The sequence below is a fragment of the Mus caroli genome, unplaced genomic scaffold, assembly GCF_978045245.1.
Source record: "Mus caroli unplaced genomic scaffold, Mus_caroli_1 scaffold_14, whole genome shotgun sequence".
In the NCBI taxonomy this organism is placed as follows: Eukaryota; Metazoa; Chordata; class Mammalia; order Rodentia; family Muridae; genus Mus; species Mus caroli.
In genome coordinates, this window is record NW_028227269.1 from 21,068,770 (window position 1) to 21,082,657 (window position 13,888).

General features: G+C 47.7%; 1 protein-coding gene across 1 annotated transcript; it reads right to left on the minus strand.

Moving 5' to 3' along the window:
* Positions 1-343: 343 nt before the first annotated feature.
* LOC147001187 (neuron-specific calcium-binding protein hippocalcin-like) lies at positions 344-12,837 on the minus strand. The gene is made up of 3 exons (XM_085830251.1): positions 12,539-12,837; positions 4,660-4,765; positions 344-1,095 (listed from the first exon to the last, which is right to left on the minus strand). Exons 1-3 carry the CDS (start codon positions 12,599-12,601, stop codon positions 998-1,000), a joined length of 267 nt encoding a protein of 88 aa, XP_085686377.1. The 5' UTR covers positions 12,602-12,837; the 3' UTR covers positions 344-997.
* Positions 12,838-13,888: the final 1,051 nt, after the last annotated feature.

Genomic DNA, 13,888 nt, shown 5'->3' on the forward strand with positions numbered 1-13,888 from the left:
CATCTTCACACAGTCTGGGCCTCAGTCTACAGGTTCTGTGGCTTTAAGCAGGAGGGCCAATGGCCTTGCTGTATGTGGAGCCCACTGAGTGGGGAAAGGCTGGCATGGACTCCTCTCTGACTAAATTCTCGGCTGTTCCAGACATCCAAGGACTTTCCCCATGTCTACCACTTATCTCCTTCATCTCCACACTCACTGCAGAGTGAACCATGAACAGGGTGCTTGGGGAAACATAGGAAACTCACAGACCTTGGTTTATTTGATCATTTTAATATGCCAGGTCAATGGAAAGGAAGGATGGAGCACACAGGAAAACCGGTGTTTGCAGGACGGAGGGCAGATGTCCACAGTCTTGGGCATGCATGTATCTCCTGTGTAATTAGGCAAATGAATACATAAATACCACAGCACAGCCAGACTTGGGGGTGGGGAGAATCACAAGCCACGGGGGACCATGCTTTTAGGTCAGTCAGAGGCTTTAAATACAGGGGCTAAAACTTCTCACTTTATACAAAACTTATATATTAAAAGTAAGGATACCACGGTATACACATGCAAGCAGCTTTGGTCGGAGAAAATGAACAAAGGAGGTGGAGCCATGCACAGGAAGGGCTTGCCTATCTACTGTCCATCTTCTTCATCCTCACAAAGTCAGCTGGGATCATAGAATAAATCACCTGGTCTCGGTAAGATACTGAAATGTCCTGTCTGGTGTCCTTAAGGGCCTCCAGGCCCTCTGTGGGCAGGGAAGGAGCCCTACAGCTGAGAACACTTGAAACCTTGGAAGGAACCAGCCTGGACTGGATGGGGAGGGACATCTATTGGGTCAGATAGAGGAGGGAGCTGCATCCAGCCAGACCAGGTGAGTGTGATGTGCTGCCTGGACCCAGGTCCCTAGAGAGCAGGAGAAATCACGGAGAAATCCACTTTTGCAAGCAAAGCTGAAGATGGTAGGTCAAGCCTGTGTTTCTCACAAGTGTGTAAAAGCCCATTCCCCTCAGAACTGGCTAGCACTGCTTGGATCACACTGCAGCAACCAGACAATGGATGGGTCGCTCTTGGCACCTTTGTTGAATTCTTCCAGGGATATTTTGCCTGAGGAATGGAAGAGGGAGACTTAGGATTAGCCAGTGCTCTGGTTAAAGTCTGGAACCCTCTGGAAAATGAACAATGTCCAGTCTTCTCTCTCTCTCTCTCTCTCTCTCTCTCTCTCTCTCTCTCTCTCTCTCTCTCTCTCTCACGCACGCACACACACACACACTCACACACACACACACACTCACACACACACACACATATGGGGACACATGCCATTTTGAGGCACACATGTGGTCAGAGGACAACTTGTAAGAGCTGGTTCTCCTTTCAAGGAATAGGTTGTGGGGATTAAGCCCTAGTCATGAGGTTAGGTTTGGTAATGAACTCTTTGGCTTGATGTAAGCAGATAGAGGCCTGGAGAGCCACCATGATCTGGGGCAGCTGGGGAGAAAGGACAAATTATGGCTGCAGGTCAAATTACATTTCTGTTACTGTGACAAAAATCCCCTGACTAAAAGCAACTTAAGGGAGGAAGTTTTCTTTGGTTTACTTCTAGGTTACAATTCATCACTTCAGGAAGTCAAGGCTTTAAAACCTCACGGGGCAGAGAGAATAGAGGTATGAGCACCTGGCTCATAATGAGACTCTGTACTTTTTTTCTGATACTCTTCTTTTCCCTTTATTACACAGTTCAGGCCCCCTGTCTAGAGAATAGTAATGGGGTTTCCCGCATCAATTAACCACCAACACAACCCGCAACAGGCATGCTCATAGACTGCCATGATCTAGATGGATGGTTCTCAGCCTTCCTAATGCTGTGACCCTTTAATACAGTTCCTTGTGTTGTAGTGACCCTCAACCATAAGATTATTTTCACTGCTACTTCATAACCGTAATTACACTATTGTTATGAATCTGAATCTGAATATTTGTGTTTTCTGTTGGTCTTGTGCTACCTCTGGGAAAAGTTCATTTGATCCCCCAAAGGGGTTGGAACCCATAGGTTGAGAACCACTGATTTTGATAATTCTTCATTAAGATTCTTCTGAGCTGAGCAGTGGTGGCACACATCTTTAATCCCAATACTCAGGAGGCAGACTGGTTGATCTCTGAGTTTGAAGCCAACATGGTCTAAACAGCAAGTTCTAGGACAGCCAGGGCTACACAGAGAATCCTTGTCTCTAAAAAACAAACCAACAAGCAAAAGAAAAGACTCTCCTTTATGGCTGATGAGATGGCTCAGCAGTTAAGAGCAGTTGCTGCTTTTGCAGAGGGTCCTGGATAAAGTTCCCAGCATCCATAAAGCAGTTCCCAATCATTTGTAACTCCAGTTCCAGGGCGACCCAGTGCCCTTTTCTGACCTCTAACACATTACACAAACATACATTCAGGTAAACGCTCATGTAGAAAACAAATACTAATTCTAAAATAAAATAAAAATTAAAATAATTAATAAAAAAAAAAAAGAATTCTGAGGTGATTCTAAACTGAGTCAAGTTAACAGTTAAAACTATCACAGTGCCCCCTAGCGTAGAATCATGTCAGCTTCGGGTGTTCAGAGCTATCCCCCTTTGCTGTCCTATTCTTGTCCTATTCTGTACCAGTTTCTCTGACAGTCCAGACTTCTCATCTCTTGAGTGCTAGCAAGTGGCCCCTGGCTTACAGGGCAGAATATGCACTCAGTGGCCTCCATTGTGAGACACAAACAATTGGACAAGTGCACAGTGGGGACACGGTCTCCACTCTGAAACTGCTAAAGCTCCTGGCTTTGACAATCAGAAACAATGGCCCTCCATGTTAAGTGTGCCACCAACATAGTGCTACTTCAGCCTCACACCCACACCAGTGGGCTTATCCCCATTTCACGGAGAAGAAAGCCAAACCTGGGAAGTGGGCAAGCCTCAGTACAGTTGGTCTATTGGAACACAAGCCTCCGTGTCAGAGTACACAAGAGAGTAAAGAACACTTTAGAAAATGGCTGAAAGGCAGCACCAGTCAAGAGGCTGCATTGCTTTGTGTGCATTGAAAAGCATTTCCTTGATGTCTGGGAAGCTTTTTGTTGTCAACAGTTCCCTGGAGCCTTGAGTCCCACTGAGCCCTGTCCTCAGCTCACCTGCACAGAGCACTGGAGGCTGTTCACTGCTCTTTCCTGTGCATTAGCTTACATTCAATCTCAGTGCGACCTGGGGAGCCTTTCATGCCTTAATGCTGCATTTCCTGTTGGAACAAAACCCAACCAGTCTTGGCTCTACAAAGCCACAGAGGGGCAGAATTAACTCACCATGCAGCTACCTCACCCTTGCTGAGGTCCTGTGAGAAACTCAGCCAAGGCACAGAAGGACCTCTCACCACCTCACCTCCTCCTGAGACCTGCCTTTTTGCATCTGTGGTAGAACCTCAGACTCCTAGGAAAGATGAGGCTCAGTGGCTTCTATGTTTGATGAGCCCCATGAGAATCCGCAGTTCCTCACATCCCAGGATGATGGCCTGGTTCAGAATCTCAAGACTCAATGCCACTTGATTCAGTGTCTCACCTCTAAGCCACCAGTTTGACCTTCCTCCCCTCTGCATATATAATTGTGGAAATAGTAAGACCACTGTTTCTGTCAACATGTGTGCTAGCTAATTTTATGTCAGTTTGATACAAGTTTATGTTATCAGGAAAAAGGGAGCCTCAGTTGCAAAAATGTCTGTATAAAATGTCTGCAGGAAAACTTGTAGGGCGTTCTCAGTCTCTCTCTCTCTCTCTCTCTCTCTCTCTCTCTCTCTCTCTCTCTCTCTCTCTCTCTCTCTCTCTCTCCCACTCTCTCTCTCTCTCTTTGTGTACCTCCCTCCCTCTCTCCCTCTTTTTCCCTCTTTTGTTTTGTTTTGTTTATTGAAACAGGGATTCTCTATGTAACAGCCCTGACTGTCCTAGAACTCACCTTTTAGACCAGTTTAGCCTTGAGCTCACAGACAGCCTCCTGTCTCCTATGAGCTCCGATTAAAGACATGTGCCACCATGCCTGACCAGAGGGTATTTTCTTAATTAGTAATTGATGGAGGAGGGCCAACCCTGTAGGTGGTACAACCCTGGGCTAGTGATCCTGAGTTCTATAAGAAAGCAGGCTGAGGAAGCCATGGGGAGAAAGCCAGTAAGTAGCAACCCTTTCATGGTCTCTGTATCAGTTCTTGCCTTCAGGTTGCTGCCCTGTTTGAGTCCTGCCCTCACTGCTTTTGATGATGAACAGTTATATGGTAACTGTGAGTGAATAAACTTCCTCCCCGAGTTACTTGTGGCCATAGTGTCTCATCACAGCAATGGAAACCCTAACTCAGACGACACAGATGTAGCCTACAGCTCAGAGGGTCTACTGACATGCCCATGGTTATAGAGCCCTAGAAAGGGTGCAGGGTGCAGGCTAGGTGTACCTGACCCTGAATTCTAGTCTCCCTCCCTCTATCAGAGCTGAATCAAGCGGGCTGGAAAAGGGCAGGCCTGCATAGGGCAGAGAGTGTATCCCAAACACCTCTGTGCCATCAACAGTTTCACAGGCTCACCTACTCCCCTCTCCCCACCTCCACCCCCTCTCCCAATCCCCTCTTCCCACCCCACCTGCTCACTCCTACCATGTTTCCTACCTTCATTGTTTGTGTCCATCTGCCTGAAGATCTTTTCTGTTCGATTCTCGGGAATAGACTTGTCCTCGGGCATCTTCATCACAGAGGACACCATCTTGTAGATGGCCTGCAAAGGGGCATCTGTGAGTGTGCTGTGGAGGACTGAGGGTGAGTTATGGTCCTCGCTCAGCTAACCAAGGAGCAACGACAGGGCAGAGTCAGGACCCTTCTCTCACCAGAACAAGTCTCACAGACAAGGTTCTGGGCAAAGGGAACCAGGAAACTTTAAGTGACATTCAAGAGCACAGGATACAGCTGGGGTGTGGAAGAATGGAGGGCTCCTTGGTTCAGACTAGAGGGGAGGTTGTGTGGCAAAGCATCTATCTGAAAGGAAGATCTTTGGTGGGGAGCTGGGAAATCCTGGAGGGAAGGTCAAAGGGGAAATACATTGATCCCTGCCCACCCATGGGTCCTGAATCTGCAGATTCAACAAACTACAGGTAGGAAATAGTCTAGAAAACGAAACTGGAGGTACACAGATTCTTGTTATTTCCCAAATAATACACATTATTATTAACATCTATAGCCATTGTACAAATTTTATTTACTTATCTACACGACTAGGAGATATTTAAAGTTCCTTGTCCAACACAGACATATGGCAGCTTGATATTGTCTTTCAGAGCACACACTTACTTATCTAAATATGTCCTCCCCTGTACAAACAACCAACTCAAATGTCCACAGTGTCTTGATCAGAAATAATCATCAACTCAGGTAGACAGGTGCCACACATCTGTAATTCCAGAACCGGAGGGTAGAGGCAGGATTATCAGGAGTTCAAGGTCATCTATGACTATATAGAAAGTTCATGGCCAGCCTGAGCTACAATGAGACCCTGGCTAAAAATGTTATATTAAAAGAAAGAGAACAGGAAGTACAATAGTGGTGCATGCCTTTACCCCCAGCATTCAGTGACAATGAAGACAAATAAGAGTTCAAGGAAGGCTACCCTGGGCTACAGAGCAAGTTCTAGGATAGCCAGGACTACACAGAGAAACACTGTCTCTCTCTCAAAGACATACACACAAAGACACACACACACAAACATACACACGGGCGGGTAGGGAGAGAGAGAAAGAGAGAGAGAGAGAGAGAGAGAGAGAGAGAGAGAGAGAGAGAGAGAGAGAGAGAGAGAGAGAGAGAAACTGAGTAACAGAGACAGAGAGAGACAGAGAGATTTACAAATGGAAGATTATGCCCAAGGGCATGTGGTGATTGATGCCATCTGTGAGAAGAAGTCCAACGGGTTTGTGAGTGGAGGCCTCCTGTGGAAGAACTTACTGGAAAGGTAAAGTTGACTGAAGTGGGGAATTGGCTGAATGGACAGGTATCTTGTAGACCCTTTTGTCATGTTTTCCTTTGTAATTTTATTTGTTTATTTGTTTTCTGAGATAGGGTCTCATGTAGCTAGAAAGGAGCGAAGACACTACAGTCTTCTCAAAGCAGTTTATTCAGGAACCTTTCAACATGCATGCATGAATCTCTCTCCAGGAATAGTATCTTGTGTATCTCTCTGCCCCCAATCGCAATCCATTATATAACCCCTCAACCACGCCCCATCAGCCCAGTCCATGTAACAGCAGTCCATTGGCCAGAATAATCACTTGTCATATGGTCTGATCTTGCATCATGGTGCACCTGAGCAGTTCTCACGATGGTCGTGGCTTATTTTCAGGTGTATGAGGAAGTCGGGTGCAAGTCATAAGACTTGTCTGCAGTCCCAGGCGCCATCTTGGGACTGCTGCCACACCCACTCCCCACATCTCCCCCTTCAGTACTTATTGGCAGACAGAATGTCTGTCTTAGGTTGCACCCTGAGGCAATGCCTCTTACCCATCATTGGGAGACAAAGAGCATTGGTTTGATCCCTGTCTTAGGTTGGTGACACGCCCAGGGCATCTTACCCATCATTGACTACTTCTCTAGCATGCCAAGCCACACATGAGGAGATTGTCCTGTTTTCGCTGCCGCAAAAGCCTGTATCATCAAGGCTTGGGCTCTGCACTCACGACTCTGCCTGCAGCAGGTGCACCAGAAGGCCAGGATGCTGATTAATATCAGATACAGAGCAAGTCCATCAATTCCAGCTCACTCTTTCCTGCGGGAGACAGCGGACAGCAATCCAAAGCTTCTGCTACATCAACGGTTAAATTATTCACAGCCGCGGCAGTTTGTAAGGGATATGGTCACACCGGTGGCTGTGGTGGCAGAGATTGCTACAGCAGTGACAATAACTGCAGCAATGCCAAAAATCCCTCTTAGGTCCAAACAAAGTCATAGCAGAAGGAGCCTGAAAGGGCTAAGGTACAAAGCGAGACATCCTAGTCACAACAGCTAAATGATATTCAGATGCATTCCAGCACATACTATAATAACAAATATCACTACTACAATTAACAACATTATTCTCATAACTACCATTATAAACAATAAGCACAAAAGGAGGCCACATACAAACAGGTGTAGCCTGAAAAGAAGCATTCCTCCGTCCAGCAAACTGAAATACAGAAGTTTTAAACACATTAGAACCATTCCAATAAAAACTTGCATTGCCCCAGGCCCCTCCCGCCACCATGCTTAAGGGGGGAAGATCAGTGCAACTACCATTCACCCCACCTAACACCATACATTAAAAGGATTACTAGCTCCTACTTGAGCTGGATTTTGATATGTCCAATTATACTCTGAAAAGGAACTATTATGGACTGTACCTATATAAGGGGAAAATGAAAAATAATTCTTCACTGCCCAAGGTACTTTTCTAGATTGACAGCAGGTCCAAGGTGGAAGGGAATTGCGAACACTCCTACAAAAAAGGGGCCCATCTAGGTTAGGAGGGTATAGTGCTATTGCCCTTGGATATACTGGCAGGCCACAACCCTCGGATCCAGGTAGCATTAGCTTTAGTAGATACAGCTGAACACAATCACTCATCTGTGAAATATTTTGAACCATCTGAAAACACAACAATCCCCTTAGCTGAAGCAGCATAGATTCCCTCACTGGAGCTATCTCTCCATCCCATGATAAAAAAAAGCAATTGTAGCAAAGCATTAGGATATAAAGAACTGAGGAAACACTTGTGCTGAATGCGTCAACGGCATGGTTTTCAGGAACACAGGCATAATTCCCCAATGTAGCTCTTCAGTTCTCACTAGCAGGACCATTCCCAGCCACAGGAATATCCATGTCCTCATCGCTCTGCTTGTCCTGAATTGCTCTGGTCAGCCGCTCTGGGACCCACAGCAGTTGTCGGTGATCCTGGGGAAACACACCAACAGACCCTCTCTCCCAAACAAACACTGGGTCAGGGCCCTTCCAACAACCAGTCAAAATGTACCCTTGGATGGGATAATTAGTTTGAGCTGCTACAAATCTCCCTTGTCCCAGCAGCATGTCTTGATCCCAGGCTGGATGGCCATTGCCAGCATTTATTGCTGCTTGCTCGGCAAGAAACTCAATGAAAAATGCCTTCTAGTCTAAATATTGGCCTGGTGACAAGCAGGCGAGAGCTAGGTTCTGCCAATTGCTTGGAGACATGCAGTAGTGGTGCAGGTTCTCTAATTGCGCTCTTACAAAAGCAGCACTGACACTGTAAGTATGAACCCCTTCCTCTATACTTTGAACAATCTTCCAATCAAGCGGCTCATGATGATGACCTCCCTGTGCATCCTGAAATACAGTAAAGCACTGGGTTCACAGTTCCCTCCAGGTTTCTGAATGCAGACTACACCTGGATCCTCTTTCAGGGGCTTACGGACGCGGCCACGGTGGCCCTGGGCCTGAAGGTTCTACCTTCATTTTTACTTTCTCTAGACTGTCGGCTATACTCTCCAGATTGTCCTCAGACATATCCCCATAAATAGAATTTCCTTCTGCCTCTGACTTTTGGGATCACGCCTCTCTCACCTGATTCAGGCCTCATTGCCCTTTTGGAGTTCTGCTCCATATCTTTCCTTCTCCTCGATACAATCCAGTATTAGCTTCTACACTGGCAGCACATGCAATTCCTATCTCACAGCCTTGCTTCTACCACGGTTTAGTGTCCACTTTCCTTATCACCTACAGCCTGGGCTTCAACCACGAGTCAGCCAACCTCTCCCTGGTTCACTGGACATTGAGCTTGACAGGGTGGCCTGTGCTGGCTGGAAGTACCCCCAGAAGCTAGCTACATCCATCTCTGAACAGGAGCACACAATACCAACTTCTCCAGCCACAGAGAGTCTGCCCTAAGAGGACAAATGCGACTGCTGGTGGCTGAGGGGTCACCACAGGCCTAGGATAAGCATACAGATGAGCTGCCCACCATTGATACCCACTACCCATGGCTCTAATCCACACCCCAACATAGAGTAAGACCATATCATGACTCTTTGGGAAGGGATAGAAATGCCCTGGTTTTATTGTAGGTAATTCATTTTGGAAACTCAATTAACAAAACACATGTAAAGTTGAAGCCACCCTGGGAACACGGAGGTGTAGGTAAGAACAGGGCAGGCAACAGTGGGAGGGTGGTAAACCTGGTGATGTTTGGTCCAAAGAATCCCTTAGTGGAGCAGGACAAGAGGTGCAAAAAGAGATGTCTGGGGACAATCCAGGAATACTGATGGAGAAGGAAGGGAGGAAGGAGGGGAGGAGGAAGGAAGGAAAGAAGGAGGGAAGGAAGGAAGAAATGAGGGAGAGGGAAAAGGAAGGCATGGGAGGGAGAAGGGAACTGGAGTACCTAGAGGAAGGGACAATGAGCTGATTCCCGGAGGTGACTACTAGGATGTTACTGTCAGAGGCAGGCCCTCGGGAGGCCCTCAGGCAGGAGACAAATTTGTGAAACAATGTGAGCAGGAGACCCCAGAAAAGAGGGCAGAGTTTGGGGTGGTAGCAGGTAAAAGGTAGAGAAGCCAGGTTGGACCAAGATGGGAGGTGTGGGGTCCCCTGCTCAAATACTAGTACTGGAGAGAAAAGACCTACACCCAGTGAATCCATGTAGCTCCAAGGCCCTCAGCACTGAACCATTCACACAGGGAAACTTACAATGTGTCTCTGGCCTGGAGTTCACTTAGATATGTCACCCATCAGATACATCTTGCTAACCAGAGAACTGACCATCAGAGAGCTGCAGAACCTCTCCTAAGTGAGCCAGGACCTGACTCCAGGATACCCGGGTATGGGATTGTGCTGGTATTGTCCCAGAGAGTGCAATGTGTAAACAGCTGCATTGCCACCATAGCTAGCCCTGTGCTTGTGGCTCCTCTTCATGATCAACAGTCCTGCACCCGACAGCCTTGCCACAGACCCTTGGTTTCCACCTCGCACACGCAGCATCCACTCACCTCATTGAACACACATCACTGCAGTGTCTGTGATTTGTCATCTAACAGAAGCTACTAGAATGCCAAACTCCTTGTACCTGCTCTGCAGATATCTGCAGTGCAGACAGCCTTGGAGATATTGGAGGAGAGGCTTCGTTTCCCTTATTTCTCATTCCCTTCCCAATGGCTTGAAGATCTGCTCTTTACCAAATATTTCGGAGGTAGGAGCTCCAGAACACAGGGCTGTGCCTCTGCCCAGACTTTGTCTCCTCCCTGGTATCAGGCTGCTAATTAGAATTCATGCTTTGCATAGGTTTTGGACATTCTTGCTGTTGTGGTTATTGCATACACACACACACACACACACACAAACACACACATGCCCTTGTTCTCAGGATGTACTAATACTAATTTGGAGGCAGGAAGAACCTTGACATAGCTCACATTGAAGCAGATCCCAAGTGACCCTCTGTGGATGCAAAGAACAAGGCATAAGCATCAGGAGGATGGAGACTACCAGGGAACATTCAATCCATGTTTCAGGGCTACCCCTGAGGTGCTGGGGGTTCATGGGATGTAGAAAAGGGAAAAGGAAGGGTCTGAGCCTCGGGATCTGGTTCTGAGGAGCAATGGCTTGAAGATCTTCTCCTGCATGCAATGTCATTTAAAGAAAGGGTGGTGACAATAGGAATGTGTCTGGCCATCTTAAGCACCTGGGACTAATGGCATAAGCAGTATGAGATAAGGAGGAAGAGGGGGTAGGATTGTCCCTTTTCGGAAACTCCAGTAAAGAAGGGCTCTATGTAAAGAAGCCTCAGTCCTGGAGGGACTCCATGGAGCATAGTCCTCCCGCCCTGCCATGTTCCACTACACCCAGATAGGAAAACACACCTTTACAATGCTAAGTGCTGCTGAGACTCTTCAATATCAAGCAGCTAGCCCTGAGCCACAGGAACTCTCAGCTACTGCAGTCAGTAACAGTGACCCCTATTTCGCTCCAAAGGGGACAAGGATTCAGTACAGATACTTGGGTTAGAGGACCAACAGTCATATAGCAAGATAGCCAAATAATCCTCCAAGAAAAACAAGAAAGCAGGCTCCCAGAAGCAGAAAGCCCCCTAACCCCACCTTAGCCTCTTTCTTGACAGATACACCCCGTTAACTGGGAGAGTGTATCAACAGAGAAGCCCATACTTGAGCAGACAGTTAGGACCTGCTTCGGTGTTTTCCAGTCTCTTGGGTTCTTGAAGTATAGATGCTTGAGTCATGCTGGATTGTGGTCCCTACTCTCGAGTGCCCTGCACTACAAATGCACATTCCTAGGCAGGACAACTAGGTGCTCTGGCCAAGAAGATGGAATTTAGAGCCAAAACTGAAGGCCTAGAGGGGATTTTGAAAGATGACAGAGCCTCCAGTGAGTGGTAAGCTGTCTCACATGCCTCAGCTAGTGAAGGAAAATGAGATTTTGTAACTTGTGCTTCACGTAAAAGAGTTGTCTAGGAGCCCATATGCCAGGGCAGGGCTCTTCTGTAAAGATGAAAAAGAATGCAAGGACGCAGGCAAGGCTATCTTGTCTGAGTTTACACTATCTGATCGGAACCTCCTCTCTGTCTACTGCCCCTTGGCGCCGGGGTAATGTCATACAACAACTGGTTGCTATGTGAACAATGATAAGGCACCAGCCCACAGGAACAAGGTCATGATGCCCTTTGGCTGACATGTAATCTTACTGTTAATGTTTGAATGAGCCAATCCCATACCTTTGTTGAAATTCCTTGCACCCCTATCCCTTTTTCTTTCATAAAAACCCCTAGCTCTGGAGACTCGGAGTCGACTCCCCTGCCTTTAGTGTGAGGTACTTGTCGGCCCAGAGATCTGCCAATAAAGCCTTGTGTGTATTGCAACAAGAAGGATTCTTGCGTGTTCACGGGTGCACCCTATCCCTGGATTAGAGTAGGGGTTACCATATGGGGGGAGTCCTACATTTGGGGGCTCATCCGGGATTTGGGAGCACCCAGAACCCCAAGAAAACCCCTTGGAGGTATGTCTGTGTGAGTTTGGTGTGTCTGAGTGCTGTGCCACTAAATATGTGTGTCGGTTTTCCAGTTTTAGTATTCTGGCAGCTGCCGCTGAGGTCCGTGTGGGTCCAGTGGCTGTGGAAGGAGATGTCTTGAGTCCACAAGCTGCAACCCTGGGAAGACGTTCCAAGGGTGACCCTGGAGGAAGTCCTCTGGCAGAGTGAGGGAGATCAGGTGCTCTTTCTGCCAGAACGGGAGTGGACGCTGAATCCCACCCTGTCAGAGGTCGCGTTTGGCTGGTTGTATAGGTCCAGGCAGGGATGAGTGTGCTTGGATGTTCTAGTGTCCCTTGTCTCTGTCTTCATTTTGTCTCTGTTTCCAATTTTTGTCATGGGACAGACTGTCTCAACCCCATTATCTTTGACTGAGAACCATTGGACGGACGGACGTTAGGGCAAGAGGGCAAAATCTATCAGTAATAGTTAAGAAGAAACCTTGGCAGACTTACTATACCTCAGAATGGCCCACTTTTGGGGTGGGTTGGCCTCCCGAAGGAACGTGTGATCTCCCCACCATTAGGTCTGTAAAGGCCGTAGTTTTTCAGGAAGGACCATGATTGCACCCGGACCAGCAACTGTACATCACAGTGTTGGAAGATTTAGCGCGATTTCTGCCTGCGTGGGTTCATCCATTTCTCCCACCCCTATGTCCAGGTACCAAGGTTTTGATGGTCCGAGAGAATGCTGAGAAGGGGAAATCGAAACTACTATCTGGAGAAGGCAGCAAAAAATCTACTCCACCGCAGCCAGAGGCCATTTCTAAAATCTACCCAGATATAGAGTGGCCCCCTGAATGGCCCGACTCACTACCACCACCTCATCCCCTGGTTCTCCAACCTGTACCCCAACCCTCAGCTTCCATGGCTCCACCTTCGGTTCTAGGGATCGGGGAGGGAGGTCCCTCAGCAGGAACAAGAAGCCAGCGGGGAGCACCCAGCGAGGGGCCAGCCGATTCTATGGTGGCACTTCCCCTTAGGGCTGTTGGAGCTCCCCCTGCCAGCCAGAACGTTCCACAGCTTCTGCAATACTGGCCTTTTTCTTCCTCTGATGTCTATGACTGGAAAGTAAACCACCCCCCTTTCTCAGAAAATCCTACAGGGCTTAAAGGGTTGATAGAGTCTCTGATGTACTCATAACAGCCTACCTGGGATGGTTGCCAACAGCTCCTACAAACCCTGTACACCACCTAGGAGAGAGAAAAAATTCTCCTCGAGGCATGGAAGAACGTCCGAGAAGGGGCCGGTCGGCCAGTACAGACCCTGGTCGAGATAGATAAAGGATTTCCTTTGACTCGTCCTCAGTGGGATTATAACACAGCACAAGGGAAAGAACGGCTGTCCAATTACAGACGGGCACTAGTTGAGGGTCTCAGAGGGCCCACTCGTAGGCCCACAAATTTGGCTAAGGTAAGACAAGTTATCCAGGGGCCAACTGAGCCCCCCTCAGTTTTTTTAGAGAGACTCATGGAGGAATGCATTTTGTGGTGCACTTAGAGATAGACTTTAGACTTCAGTGAATCTTAGGCAAGCATTCTACCAACAGTCGTAGCCAACTCCAGCCTATTCTCCCTCCTGTCCCTCCCCCTCCCCCTCCCATTTTCATGTGACACAGTCTTTTCTCTGTGTAGCCCTGGCTGTCTTGAAACTCCCTCTGAGACCAGGCTGGCTTGGAACTCACACAGATCCATCTACCTCTGCCTCATGTGTACTGGGATTAAAGGAGAGCCTCACAACCATCTGGCTATGATAGAGTCTTTCTATACAACCCAGTCCAGCCTTGAACTCAAGACACTCCTCAGTCTCCT